Source organism: Culex quinquefasciatus, chromosome 3, assembly GCF_015732765.1.
Source record: "Culex quinquefasciatus strain JHB chromosome 3, VPISU_Cqui_1.0_pri_paternal, whole genome shotgun sequence".
Classification (NCBI taxonomy): domain Eukaryota; kingdom Metazoa; phylum Arthropoda; class Insecta; order Diptera; family Culicidae; genus Culex; species Culex quinquefasciatus.
The window spans coordinates 78,019,295-78,033,504 of NC_051863.1; the positions used below are offsets into that span (position 1 = coordinate 78,019,295).

Genomic DNA, 14,210 nt, shown 5'->3' on the forward strand with positions numbered 1-14,210 from the left:
ATTGGTTCATTTGTTTGAAAACGCTTCGAAATGTGTTAAAAACTACTTATTCTTTGCTGTAAGAATATATTTCTGAAGTATTAACTACAAATTCTTAAATCTCTGCATTTTCAGGTTTCTTTGATTTTCTCAAAACCCACAAACAACCATTTTCATGAAAAATGAGGAAAATAATAAAACTATTGGTCTAATAACAATGTTTTGTCTTGTTTATGAATAGTCAAAACGTTTATAAACTTTTGTTTTGATAAAAATAAACTTTTTCTGTAATTTAGAAAAAAGTGCTCATGAATATTTAGTTGCTCATATGCCTAGGTGGTGCTCTGGTGCACCAACTGAAAAAGTTTGGAAAACACTCAAAACCGGTCCAAACTCACAATGTTATTCACAGGGGTTCTTGTCCAAGGTTCAATTGATAGCAAAACTTTTTTTGTTTCATTAAATTTTGTGTTTGTTAATTTTTACGGGCTTTCGAAAACAGGTTTTATTTATTTCCCTAAAATTGGCCCATTTTTGTTTACATTTCACATTGTAACTTTGCTTGTACTTAACCAAATTTGATGAATTTTGGGGAGATGTTAGTATACATTCTACATAAACACCTGCAACTTAAAGCACCATGAAAAGTTGTGTCAGTTCCGAGATATTTGAGTTCAAAGTTTTGGTGCTCTGGAGTAACCATGGGCGGGAGAGGGTTAAAATACCTTTCGAACGAGTGCAAAATGAGAAAAATCCAACAACCCTATCAATAGTATATTAATGTAAGCAAGGCACCAACCACCTTAAGGTGGATTAAGCAAGTTTTTTTTAAGTTTAGCGAGCTAAAATTTTGTTACACCCATTCCATTCCATTCTAACAAACGACAGACGAACGCACAAATTTGTTCAATCAATGACAAAAAGGATGTTTGGGACATCAGCTGCCTCCCAAGGACGACTACGCTTTGAGAGTAATATCTGCCGAGAAGCTCGGAAACGAATTTATGTTTTTAACGAATTAAACTTGCGAGAGAAATCAGAAGCAACATTAAAACAGGCGAAGATTGTTTCTTCCTCATTCTTTACCATCAAAGCAGGATATACTCTGGTCGAGGAGTTGGTGTAATCTATGCTAACATTACTTACCTTCTGACCTAAATTAGTTTGTCGTCCACATAATCCAACGGGTGTGTTAATCCAGCCGAAATGAACAACTTAATCCACCAAGCTGGTTTGGATTGTTTTTTTTGCTTCCTGATGCACTGACGGTTGCCGGACCTGCTCTTCTAATTGCTCCGAATTCTTGCCCCGCTGAAACACAAACCGAATTTCCGTGAAAATCGAATTTTCTTCCCAGCGAACGCAATAATATGCACACAACTATGTGGTGTTGGAGAACATAAAAAAAACGATAGCAGCAGGCTATCACAAAACTTTGCCCGATTCTCTCTCTCTCTCTTCAATGAACACTACCACACATTTGATCGCAGCAGGCCAGCTGTCACTAACACAGGTTTCCGGGACAAGAAAACTCTTTCACTGGTCTGGAGTAAACTTTTCAAATGACGTATGGACGTAATCATTGCCTTTTTTCAAAAATCACTTTTTCATTTGATTTTTGAATAACAAAACATTATAACTTGAACTCAATTTTTAACAATACACGCCCCAGACAATTTCAAAGGTTACGCCAGTCTTCAGCATACTTTGGATTTTTCTTCCTCCAGCAATCGAAATTTGGACGTGGAAAATCAGTAGAAAACTCAACCCCCAGGACCACTTTCGGTCGCAATCACCTACGCATGCATCTCCTCAACCCTCGGGTACAAAACCCCAACCAAAACTAACCGATTTGTATCCTGCTTTTTCGCGAACAACGCACTTTTCCTCCCAGCGCACTTTGCCTTTATGTGGGGTTGATTCCAGTAAAAAAAAATGAGAGGAAAAAACGCAAACGAGACTCGTACAACGCACGCAACAACGCTACAACCCGCGACCACGGTGAGAATCGAACTGATCGTTGGCTTGAGACTGGAGTGTGAGCGAGCATAAAATCCGCGGCGGAGCATAAACCGTGCGCGTGTGTGTGTGAGAGAGAGAGCGAGTACCATATGTCAACATATGTGCACGCTGATGAGAGTGTAGTCAGTTTTGAATTTGAGGAAAAAGTCACAGACTAAACAGACTTGGGATCGAGCTTGGGAGGGGAGGGGAGAGGAAGGGGGAGGGGGGGGGGGTTGTAACAGCCTAAGTGACAGCCCATAATAAAGCGGTATACGCACTTCGGAAGGAATCGGTCAAGAAAAAAATCAAATAGGCAGCGAAAGCAAGTCAAAAAGAGTGAAGAAAATCCCTAAGAAATCGTTCCCTCTCCTTTGTTCTGCTGTTCGTAGAGCCATCTCTTGACTCCTTTTCTTGAGAGGTACGATTTTCGGGCACATCACAAAAACGCAAATGAATTTAACTTGAATCTTTTAAAAAAAACTTTGTTTAACCAAAGAACCGTAAAACGTTTATCTTTTTTGTGAGCAAATCATTTCATACTTGATTTCATAAGAAATCAATGATTAATATAGGTGAACAATATGTTTGAGCATTGAGCCTGTGCTAAAAAATCTGCAAATCCGTACGTATTGGACCTAAAGGTATCGAGAAATTAAAAAAAAAGCAACATGGAGTTAAACTTTTTGTCAAGCTGCTGTGAAGTTTACCATGACAGTTGCGAAAGTTTAACACCATGGAGTTCTCGATATAAAGGAAAAATGCATGACAACCCAGTGAGAAAAACGAGGTAAAAATAATACATTTTTTTTTCGAGTAATACTGAATGACAGAAAAGGCGTTGAGAAAAGCGCAAGTTTGGTGATTGCTTAATGGGCTATCTACAATCACTTAGCTTAGAACATCTAAGTAAAGTAGTTACTTAGGAAAGTACGCAACTTACGGCCGTCATCCACAATCAACTTAAAAATTTTGCTGGGCTGATATACGTTGCTATGCAGTTGTTTGTTTACCTTTGATATTGAAACGTCAACTTACCGTAGATTTTGAAATTTTTCAAACCATACGTCAGTTTCTAATTTGATTACTTTTCCATTGTAGAAGCTAGGCTTCATTTCCATTGATTCAAATTCCTAAGCTAAGTGAAATTTTCTAAGCTAAGTGATTGTAGATAGGCCATAAGCCTATCTATTTTCAAAAAAACTGGTAACCAATTTCCCTCGCAATTTCCTGTCTGAACCGGCTATCCTATAGAGAAACTTCTCAAATCCTATATACGACTTCCAGATTCAATAATTTTTTTTTTTAATCTTTTTTCTTACTTCCATTTCGTAACTCAATTCAACTGATAGTGTTGCTCTGCTTGTTTTTTTTTATGGTTGAATTTTTTGATTCTGCTTTGCCTTTTCTTTCTTTTGTTCCTTTTCAGATGATTCAGCCAAGAGTGCAGGAGTCCAGCGCACCCGAGCTTCTCGCGGAGATGGAGCTCTGGGTCCAGCCGTGTTAATTGTATTTTGTTAATTATGTATTTATGTTTTGCATTATGTGTTTACAAAAATTAATAGGTTTTTGGTGCCACTGATTTAATGGCTTTTCCTGCCTTAACAAAGTATTGTGTGATTCCCGCTTTCCCGAAAAGGACACGCGGCATACCAACCTAGAAACGACGCGCCGCACTTTCAGCAAATGCGCGCTATCAAATCCCCTACTGTGCGATTTGTCTTCTTCTTCGAATTGCATCATGGCATTGTTGCCGGGAATTTTTTTTTATTGCACCAAAAGTGCAGAAAATCGCTGGCAACAGTGTCTGCGGCACTTTATGAAATGCCACGCGGCGTGTACCTTCGAGAGAAACGGACAATAAATAAATTCAATTCAAACTCGTGGGGGTCGATCCAACGGGGTTTGATTGTGCTTGCATCTGTGGTGCGCAGCATATATTTCTTGCACGCAAGTTATGCTGCCTGTCCTGTCAGCAGCAGTTGTTTTTTTTTTTCTTCAATTTTCTCCTGGCCCCGTCAAAGTGGTAATGGAGAATAGAATGTCGAACTGCTGAAAATTGTTTTGGGGCAGTTTTTCCGGAAGTTTTTCACGCAGGTGAACGGATTTATCTTTTCAAAATGGTAAGTGACAATCGTTGTGATGGGTAAAGCAAGTGGGAAGGAAATTTAAGTGATATTCGAGTGGAGAGAAGCAAATACCTTAAATTTCCTTTTTCCTTCCTCCATTGTTTTATAACATCAGTGATGCAAAAGGGTATGAATAAATTTTGACAAATTCGGAACTTTGCAGAACAAACTGAAGCTGAACCAGAAGGACAAAGTGAAAAAGTTCATCTCGCTCACCCAGACGGGGGAGCAGACCGCAATTTATTGCTTGCAGAACAACGACTGGAAGTTGGACTTGTCGTGTGATAATTATTTCCAGAATCCGGATGTTTACTACCGGGAGTTGGATCGGAAGAAGATCGAACAGCTGTTCGGCCGCTATCGCGATCCCGCGGACCCCAGAAGATAAATTCCGACGGGGTGGTCAAATTCCTGGACGACCTTTATCTTAGTCCTGAGTCTAAGCTAGTTCTGATCATCGCTTGGCGGTTCCAGGCAAAGGCGCAGTGTGAGTTCAGCAAGGATGAGTTCGTGAACGGATTCAGCGACCTCGGTGTAGATAGCATAGATAAGCTTAAGGCCAAGCTGCCGCTGCTGGAGATGGAGCTTAAGGATCCGACAAAGTTTAAGGATTTCTACCATTTTACCTTCAACTACGCAAAGGATCCGGGCCAGAAAGGACTGGACCTAGAGATGGCAGTCGCCTACTGGAACATAGTACTTAAGGACAGATTCAAGTTTCTGGATCTTTGGTGCAAGTTTTTGGTGGTATGTTTGAGCTGTTGAGCGGTTCGCAAGAGCGCGTTGACATTTATCTTTTTTGTAGGAAAACCACAAGCGATCAATCCCGAAGGACACCTGGAACCTGCTGCTGGACTTTGCCACCTACATCGACGACAGCATGTCCAACTACGACGCGGAAGGGGCCTGGCCGGTGCTGATTGACGATTTCGTGGAATGGTGCCAACAGCAGAACAAAATCACTCATCCCTCGGTGATCACTTCTACCAGTGCGATCGCAACCGGTGGCGTTCATCTACCGTCCACGTCTTCTACGTCGTCTGCTGCATCGGTACCGTCATCGACGACCAACCCGTACGCCAGCAGCAAAGGTAACCCCTACAGCAGCAGTAGCAGCAGTACGGCCAACATGTACTACTAAGGCCGTGTGCGTCCTGAGTGTGAGTGTGGGGGATCTTTCGTTAGCTTAACCAGGCCCTTACCCTGCTGATAACAGATGTGAATTTCTCATTCAATCTCTCAAACCAACGCGTTGAACATTATTCGCTGCAAATATGACAATTCGACAGAATAACAAACACAAAAAACGCTACAGAAGCACACCGAGTCAATTGAATTTGGTTTAAATTAAAAAAAAAACACGCATATATTATTTGAAAACACATGATTATTTATCTGTGCTGCTGTACACGACGGTTGGACCATCGAAAAAACCCGTAGCGCGATCTGGCCATAGCAAGAGAAAATACAGAAATCTTTAGTGGGTATATTTAGACACATACTTGCACCATTCGATGCTGATTTACAATAGACTTTTTGCGCCTCCGTTTGAAACCCCCAAGGAATAGTAGAGCAAAATTATTTCTGTTGAAAACAAAACAAAAAAAAACAACCTTTGATAGTAATGCAGAAAACAAACTATTTGAATTACTTGAATGTTGAATACATATATACTACACATTATTATGATTACTATCATTAAAAAAGAAACAATGATGAAACTTGACGACTGTCTTTGCGATCGTTCGGAATAGAAACGAAAGAAAAACACGTTTCTGCATGCTTAAAAGCATAGAAATTTATTATCATTCTTAAGTGTGGAAGGGTTCACTCTAAAACCTATGCAATGTACAAAAAGCCATCGATTAGCTAATGTCTTCTTTGGTTTGGGAAAAAATCTGCAGTTTTTTTTTGCAAGCTGCTGCATCATTGGACGTAACGAAACCAATTGTCTTATTATTGCTTCTAACTTTAATTTATTACATTTTTATACAGTGATGATCGCTCTTAAAATGGCTCGTAATATAAATATCTTTTAGCAGTTTTTTTTTTTATTAGCACAATTTCAGAGTGGTCAACAACAAACGTGCATCAAATTAATGTGCGTTGGGTTAAAAACTTGAGTTTGTCTTCTGTCATTAATTTTATTTTTATCAAAGTTTAATTTTTCTTTCTATTAAATCTAATCACTTTTCAGATCAAACGTATGATAGTTTGTGGACTAATTAAAATGTCTGTGAACAAAAGTTGAAAACATTTGTAACTTATTACTAAATAAGTTAATACGTAACAATGTTAAACTAAAGGATCGATTCTGAAAATTGTTCCACTCTACCTTCTGTCGGATGACTACGTCTCTATTCAAAATTCGTCTAATTCCCCTCACTGGCGACGCTCATCTTTCGCTCGCGATACCTCGCCATTCCCGTCCGAAGCAACTCGCGGTTTTCGAAGCTCCACGTCAGGACGGTGCATCCGACGCAAACGGCCCCCACCACAATGTGGTACAGAATGGACCGGCCGCCAAAGTACGCCTCGGACAGCTTGCAAACGATGCCTCCGGTGGCCAACACGGCGAGGAAGCGCGGCCCAGGCAAGAACCGCTTCAAGGGCGTGTCGCTCACGTCCTTAAGATGGGTGCGGATGTAAAACAAGCTGTAGCTAATCCGGAAGCTCATGTTGCAACAGTTGGCCAGGATGAAACCGACCGGGCCGAGCCAGTTTGTAAGCTGGTAGGAAAGCAGCAGGAAGGCAACCGAAAAGAACGCCATGTAATAGTTGTAGGTGTCGATCTGCTTGGACGTGTTGGTGGCAAACATGTAACCCTCGGTGATGCCGTTCAACGCCAGCAGCACAATAGCCAGGCAATGGCAGCGAAGTAAAATCTCCGGCAGGCCACCTTCCACAAACTCGGCGCCCCCGTACAGCAGCAGCAGCGTGCCGGAATAGCTTTGGCCGTACACGAACCCAAGCAGTCCGATCGAGGTGACCGTTTTGCACACGTACGACAGCACCAGACACGCCTCGTTGACCTTTTCGCGGTTCTGGTCGACCAGTTTTTCCTCGCGGGCGATCGTCTGGGTGAAGTAAAAGTAGCTGCTGTCCTCGATCGGACGAAAGATGAACCGTGCCGCCAGGCTGCCCATGTTGTTGACCACGTCGTAGGTGGCCTGCTCGCTGAACGTGAGCACCGGACTAACCGACATCACGTACTTTTCGCCCTCGGTCAGCACCTGCTTCAGGAAGCCCTGCTTGGCGAAACTCAGCACCAGCGTTTGGAGCTCGGAGTTGAAGGCGGAGTTCTGAAAGAAGAGATTCAGGTTAATTTGGAGTTGTGTGCGTGCGCGTTAGCGTGTCCACAAAGTCTAGGAAATTAACGGGCTTTCCTCTCTAACGATAAGGATGCTTGCTACTGACAACAGCTCTTCCATACACTACCCATGAATAAAAATTATGCCAATTCAAGTTTTTTGAGAAAAACGTTACCCAATCCAATGGTTGGTGTCAGTCAGAATTGCATCATCTAGATCATTCGTTCTTTCGAAATCAAAGGTATATAAAAATTATGTGGAAATAAACGAGAAAACAATTAAAATTAATTGAATTTTGGGCAATCTTTCCGCAGGCCACCCTTGTCTTTGGGTTTTAGAATGGATTTAGACCAACTGTAAGACACGGGTCTTATAAAGAACGTCAAATAACATCACCATACCGAGAACGACCTTTGAGTTCATTGTATTTTTCGAGTTATGAGCAAAAATGTAAATTCATTGACAAAACGTTACTTAATCCACCATTAGGTGGTTGGTGCCTTCCTCACATTTTGAGTGTAATGCTAGGTAATATCTGAGATCCGGCCTCCACAAAGTTCATAAATGACACTTAAGTGCTTATAACGTTTCATAGGGTTGTCAGATCTTCAATCTTTTAAACTCGCTGAAAAGGTCTTTCGAATACCTTTCTAAAAATGTATAACATGACGAGGTTTCTTACAAAAACCACCCTTTTTACAATCTTCCCGACTGTTGTTAAATTCGTTTTTTAGCATAACTTTTGAAGTACAGAACTAAACTTTATCATTTTCAATAGCGACTAATGAGACCCCAAGACGGATCAAATTAGACCAAAACGGTCCAAATCGGGTCAGCCAGTGCCGAGTTAACTCAGTGCAAATTTGTTTGATCAACATCCCACCACACACACAGGCATTTGCTCAGAATTTGATTCCGAGTCGATATGTAGGGGAAATATACCCTTTCTAATCAAACACCTATCTTCGTTATATGGAGAGTTTGATGCAAGATTAAAGCTCCAAAAATACTTCTCAGGCTATAAACTTACTAGCAACTGTACCGCCTCAAGTAAGCACGCAAATTTATGCCACTTAATGGCCAAAAAGATCAAATTTAATGCACTTTTGATCATAATTTCTATTTTGCGAGACCATTTCTCATCATTTTGGTGGCACACACATCCACACGCAAGATCAGAGGTCAATATCTTTTAACTTGCGCTAACGATTTCAAAGCGCTTAAGATATAAAATTGCTTCCAACTACCGGCAACATGTTTTTTTGCCCATTAGTTAGTCACTCACTTGAAAAATAATCCCGAAAAATGTAAATAATTAGCAAGCACCATTAAAAAAACAAACGCGCTAAGTCTTTTGACGTTTCAATTTTGAATATCCATTCCAATCGAAGGGTGAAGAAAACCGAGCGAGGAGCGAAGGCAAATAAAGAGCAAAGGGTGGCCACCAACACCTCCAACATGCTGGTGCAGCGCCTGTTAGAGTGAGCAAGTGCTGCCAGGAAACTTTCGCTATGAATGCTACTTTTTGTGAGTGTTCGCTTAAAATTTCATCAATTTTGGCAGCACTAAGCAGACCCAAAAGAGCGCTGGAAGAAAAAAAGAACTAAGCTGAAAAAAGAAAAATGGGCGTGGCCCAATGCACTCGACTGATTAGAATGCATTTTTGAAATATTTTTTAAATGCTTGTAAAAGGAATAGCATAACCTTGAATAAAAGTGAAAATAAACAGAAATGATCACAAACAGTTGCTCTACTCGTTGGTGTACTTGGTTTTAGTGAATTTCAAGGAACAATCCAGATTATCCAGCATCATTCAAACACGACCGCTTATTAGGCTTAAAATAGGCATATTTCCTCTATTAGGGTGTTTCAATCGAAACAAAAAGTTCTCAGATCACGGCAAACACAGGTTCCCCTTGTAGCGGATACCCATAGGGTCAAATATCAGCCCATTTGGTTGAGAATTGGCCTGTCCCCAGCGAGTTGAAATTTACATGGAAATTACTATGGGACCATTCACAAACCACGTGGACACTTTTTTTGAAAATCCCCCTCCCAATTCTCAACCAAATGGGCTGATATTTGACATGAGAGTCCCTATTGGTATCCTCTACAAGGGGATCCTCGGTTTGCCATGATCTGAGAACTTTTTGTTTCGGTTGAAACACCCTAATGTATGCATGAAGGTGGGTCTAGGAGGTCAAATTAAGAATTTCGTTTTTCGAGTGATTTTATAGCCTTTCCTCAGTAAACAAATAAGCATTCTGAAAAGTGCCATCACGCAGAAAAATAAGGCATATTTGAATCAACAAAACGTTTTGTTGATTTGAAAATCATGATTTTTGTAGAATCAACGCTAAACGTCAAAGCAGCTTTTTCAAAACAACCAAAGATTTTTGTGGAATTGAGAAAATCAATGTTTGTTTCAACACAATTTTTTTGTTGATTCAAAATCAAATTATTCGCTCTACAGCATTGCCTTGGCGTTCTCGATTGCGAGATTCCTACTCGAAAATAGGTGTCCGAAGGCTTGATGGTTGAGGCAATTGCAAACCTCTTTTTACACCTAAACTTCCATCCACCCCGGTATTCGATCTGACGACCTTTAGATTGAAGTTCCCCCAATAAAATCAACAACAACAACAACAACGACCTTTAGATTGTGAGTCCAACTGCCTACCTCCGAGTCCACCGAGGCAGGACCCAGGGAGACGACTCCTACACCTGGCCTGAGCTAACAGCCTAACCTCTAGGTTAAACTGAGGCCAACATTTACTTCCCTGTCCGACGGAAGGCGTGATCAGACAAATCTCGTCTCAAAATTTACCACCGGGACCTTCTGGGATCGAACCCAGGCCGACTGGGTGACTGGGTGTTGATTATATTCAACAAAAATTGTGTTGATTCAAACCTCGTACAGGCTGATTCTACAAAACATTTTTCTGCGTAATGCTTCTAAAAAATTACATGGTAGCAATTACGAAACCATGATCATTCTCTCCATATTGGAGAGTTAAAATTACCATCCCGCTCACGACATAGTAAAATATTCTGCGCATATCAGTCAAACCAAGCACAGAATGTTTTCAGCAAAAATACGTCGGTGCGTGTTTTCAATTTGACCCCACAATATGGTAGAAACTACCATGGTTGGGTTTTCAGCGTAGAAGATTTTTGGAGGTCTGCTCGGGTTGGTAAGAGCAAACATGAACAATATTTAAAAAAAAAGTCAAAAATTCAAAAACTGAAAAAAAAATATATTTTTTTTAAATCCTATAATTAAAATAGTAGTTTATGCAATAAGTTGCAAAAAGAGGATTTTTTCAGCATGAGTCGTACATTTATCCAACGAGGTTCACCGAGTTGGATAAATACGAAGAGTGCTGAAAAAATCAAATTTTGCAACGAGTTCCATACAACATTTTTTGCAATTCCGAAAAACACCCATTGAGTGAAATTTTATGTCAAATTTTCATGTATTTTGTCAATAAATCGTTTGAATCAAAAAAATGTTGAAAAGTGTTACTTTTCGAAACAAGTGCTGAAAAGTTCAACTTTTCAGCACTCATTTCAGTGCTGAAAAGTAGAACTTTTCAGCATTTATTTTGAAAAGTGTTGCTATTCGATTCTGTTATTTTTGGTACAGAAAAGTAGGCTATTTCGTCGTTCCAGAATGACAGGAAAAGTAAGTAGTTTCACGACGGAATTGCAAAAAAATAGTTTGTGGATGGTCCCGATAGATCCGGACTTAATTTTCATCGAAATTTGTGAGATACGACCTCCAAAAAGTACTAGAATATCTCTTAAGTACTCAAAACTTTTGATAGGGCTGTCAGATATTTAATCGTTTGGGCTCATTAAAAAGTTCTTTCAAATACCTTTCTAAAAACGTACAACAAGACGAGTTTGCTTACAAAAACCACCCTTTTCTAATTAGTTTTTTATTAACTAGAGTCTTATGGGACCCCAAGACGGATCGAATGCGAGTAGATCGGTCTAAATCGGTTCAGATAATCGAGTACATATTTTTAGTTGCGCAGACCGACCTACAGACATACACACGCATAGACATTTACTCATTATTTGATTATGAGTTGATATGTATACATGATGGTGTGTCTAGGATGTCGAATTAAGAAGTTCATTTTTCGAGTAATTTTATAGTCTTTCCTTTAGTAAGGCGAGGAGGAAACAATCAGCCTATCTTTACAGGCAAATGTTTGTCTTGTAGTCCCCGAATATGTACAGTATATAAACTTACCGGATTTGGTAAAACTCCGGGGAGCATCTCCTTGATCGAAGTGAACGGAAAGTCATCCATGTTCTCGTAGTGCGCTCCAAACAGCTTCCTCAGCTCGTACTTGTCGTCGATGCGTTTCTGCTCCTGCCGGTACCGGGCCAGGCGCGCAATGTACACGTAGAAGAACACGTAATTTCCCACGATGATCGTTACGGCGCTAGTAATCTGCGCTATTCCGAACGCGTAGATCGTAATGTCCTTGTTCAGCAGTACAAGCACGATAAACACAAACGACCGGATAAAGATGTGGGCCGTGTCCATGACCACCTTCAGCTTGACGAAGCAGAAAACCTGCGACACGAAGATGGGCGCTTCGGCCGTCAGCTCGATCACGCAGGCAAACGCAATCGCAAAGCACCCGAACCGGTACTGCACGTAAAAGTGGTCGTCCACCTGTGACAGCCAGTTCAACCAGATGTACAGACAGGGAATCGACAGGACGAAGCACGCCGGAACACTGCAGGATAAAACGATTGTATTTAAAAAGGAGGACAAAACGCAAAACTAGACGCCTTACGTGATCCAAAGCTGGTTAATCAGCTGAGCCCAGCTGCAATCTTTGTTGTGTCTGGAGCTGAGGGCCGACCGGAGAATCGCTTCCTTCGCCAGAAACAACAGCGTACTTTCCAGCAGAAGCAGTCGCACGTTCGTGATCCCGAGTACATCGCGGCCAACGCTCCGAACGATAAACGCGTTGATCGCGAATGTGATACAGCGGCAGACGATCTGGTGACGACAACGAGTTTAGAATAGAACCAAGGTGAAAGATGACCTCAATCGCGAGTACCCACCTGAAATATGATACTGAAGGATGCATTTTGCAAGCTGCTGGCCAGCACGTTCCGTCCCATTTTCCGCGGAGGCTCTTTCCAAATAAACTGCAGAATTCACTTTATTGGTACTTTTACCAACTTTGTTAGCGCGGAAGTTTGTCATTCACATTTTACACCTGGCACTCGATTAGGAAATTTTAAACCAATTCACGCAATAATTTCCACTGCTACTCGTTCTATGAGCCGATGGTAAATAAACCCCGTTTTTTGTTTTGTTTTTTTCACCGCGCCAGCTGATGTGACGTCGCAGGTGAGTCGTGTCAGCTGTGGAAACGTGGCAGGGTTGCCAAACACTTTTTTATGACGAGGGGTACGACACTCAAGTAAAATGATCTAAAACTTAAATTTGAACGTACATTTTAATTTAAACAAACGAAGTCCGCGTTCACTCGTTTCAAAATTTATCTGTAGACTGCAGATTCACACTCCGTACGGATTCTTATTATACTTATAGCACCACCAGGTAAAGGCACTCGGAAACAATCCTCTGGCTTATCTCGGTGCATCATCGGCACTGATAACATGCAAGGCCCGAAAGCGGGTCAACAGATCTCCTTTTGCTTTTGTCGTATTTTTTTACTTTACTTGAGTAAACAGCTCCAGCGGCAAAATTGGAAACAACAAAACGAAATTTGAAAACGAACGAGACAAAATTATCGTTTTATGATGATTATGTACAAATGTATGCAGCATAATGAGGCATGACGCATTGACATTACTCATGAATTTTTGAATATTCTAGTCCGTCCAATATGTAAAAAAGCAAGCCGAGAGAATTGCAAGACAAATTTGTCGCACCCATAAAGGTACGTGTTGGAAAATCATTTCCGGAATCCCGGTGGTTGGTCATTTTTTCGTTTGACACTTTTTTAGTTTGTACCAGTGCTGTTAAACGTTAATTAACATTAACGCGTCCGTTAATCGTTTTTTTCAATTTTTCAATTCAATAGTGTTTTTATTAGAATTTAACTGTTCTGCTCCAGGATGTTACATTTGCAATTCAGAGATTTGGAGAACCTTTCAACTGAGATCAATTCATAAGCCTTTGCAGGGAGGATACATATTTCTACGTTTAGATTTTGCTAACTGGGTGTTCTTTTAGGGAAAATAATTTTTGAGAAAAAACCCTAGATCTATGATCCGTTAATCGTTAAAATTAACGTGAACGCGAACGGAGCCTACGTTGATCTTAACTTTAAGAGGCAGTATTTGTAGATTCTGCTCGGTTTGTTCTAGAGGTCGTATCAAGTTGCTCCGATTTGGATGAAACTTTCAGCGTTTGTTTGTTTATGCATGAGATGAACTCATGCCAAATATGAGCCCTCTACGACAAAGGGAAGTGGGGTAAAACGGGCATTGAAGTTTGAGGTCCAAAACACATTAAAATTCTTAAAATTGCTCGCATTTCCGTAAAACTTCATCAATTCCAACTCTCTTAGATGCATTCGAAAGGTCTTTTGAAGCCCTTCAAAATGTGCTATAGACATCCAGGATTGGTTTGACTTTTTCTCATAGCTTTTGCAAATTACTGTTCAAAATGGATTTTTTTAAAACCTTAATAACTTTTGGCAACAGCCTCCAACACCCATACTCCCATAGGTCAAAAGTTAGGGAATTTCATGGACTATAAGCCTACGGTATTAACTTTTTGGCCAAC

At 40.7% G+C, this 14,210-nt stretch overlaps 4 protein-coding genes across 6 annotated transcripts in view; 1 reads left to right on the forward strand and 3 right to left on the reverse strand.

The window, feature by feature from the left end:
- The window catches only part of LOC6037763, a 53,150-nt gene extending 51,892 nt beyond the window's left edge, over positions 1-1,258 (reverse strand). Inside the window, 1 exon segment of the mRNA XM_038265263.1 lies at positions 1,126-1,258. The gene's annotated coding sequence lies outside the window, so the exon portion shown is untranslated.
- LOC119770415 overlaps positions 1-1,965 on the reverse strand; it is a 33,649-nt gene extending 31,684 nt beyond the window's left edge. For 2 of the 3 annotated variants that reach the window (XM_038265266.1, XM_038265264.1), the window contains exon 1: positions 1,126-1,260. The gene's annotated coding sequence lies outside the window, so the exon portion shown is untranslated. Of the gene's footprint in view, positions 1-1,125; positions 1,261-1,827 lie in introns of those variants that run through there. The other variant, XM_038265265.1, reaches the window with a different exon arrangement.
- Positions 1,966-4,018: 2,053 nt separating this feature from the next.
- On the forward strand, positions 4,019-5,792 carry LOC6037762 (DCN1-like protein). The gene is given in 4 exon segments (XM_001847590.2): positions 4,019-4,103; positions 4,273-4,486; positions 4,489-4,856; positions 4,915-5,792. Coding segments are annotated over 4 exon segments (921 nt in total). The 5' UTR covers positions 4,019-4,100; the 3' UTR covers positions 5,251-5,792.
- An 89-nt stretch (positions 5,793-5,881) lies between these two features.
- On the reverse strand, positions 5,882-12,873 carry LOC6037761 (protein RFT1 homolog). The gene is made up of 4 exons (XM_001847589.2): positions 12,512-12,873; positions 12,238-12,446; positions 11,682-12,177; positions 5,882-7,411 (listed from the first exon to the last, which is right to left on the reverse strand). The coding sequence occupies exons 1-4, from the start codon at positions 12,569-12,571 to the stop codon at positions 6,482-6,484; spliced, it is 1,695 nt and encodes a 564-aa protein (XP_001847641.1). The 5' UTR covers positions 12,572-12,873; the 3' UTR covers positions 5,882-6,481.
- Positions 12,874-14,210: the final 1,337 nt, after the last annotated feature.

What these genes read in the sequence shown, in the direction of transcription:
- LOC6037761 (XM_001847589.2), bottom strand. Translation starts at nt 12,571, where the DNA reads ATGGGACGGAACGTGCTGGCCAGCAGCTTGCAAAATGCATCCTTCAGT. An exon ending in ATTAACCAGCTTTGGATCAC is followed by an intron (nt 12,178 to 12,237) that starts GTAAGGCGTCTA and finishes TTTATCCTGCAG; the next exon opens with TGTTCCGGCGTGCTTCGTCC. An exon ending in CCGGAGTTTTACCAAATCCG is followed by an intron (nt 7,412 to 11,681) that starts GTAAGTTTATAT and finishes CTCTTCTTTCAG; the next exon opens with AACTCCGCCTTCAACTCCGA.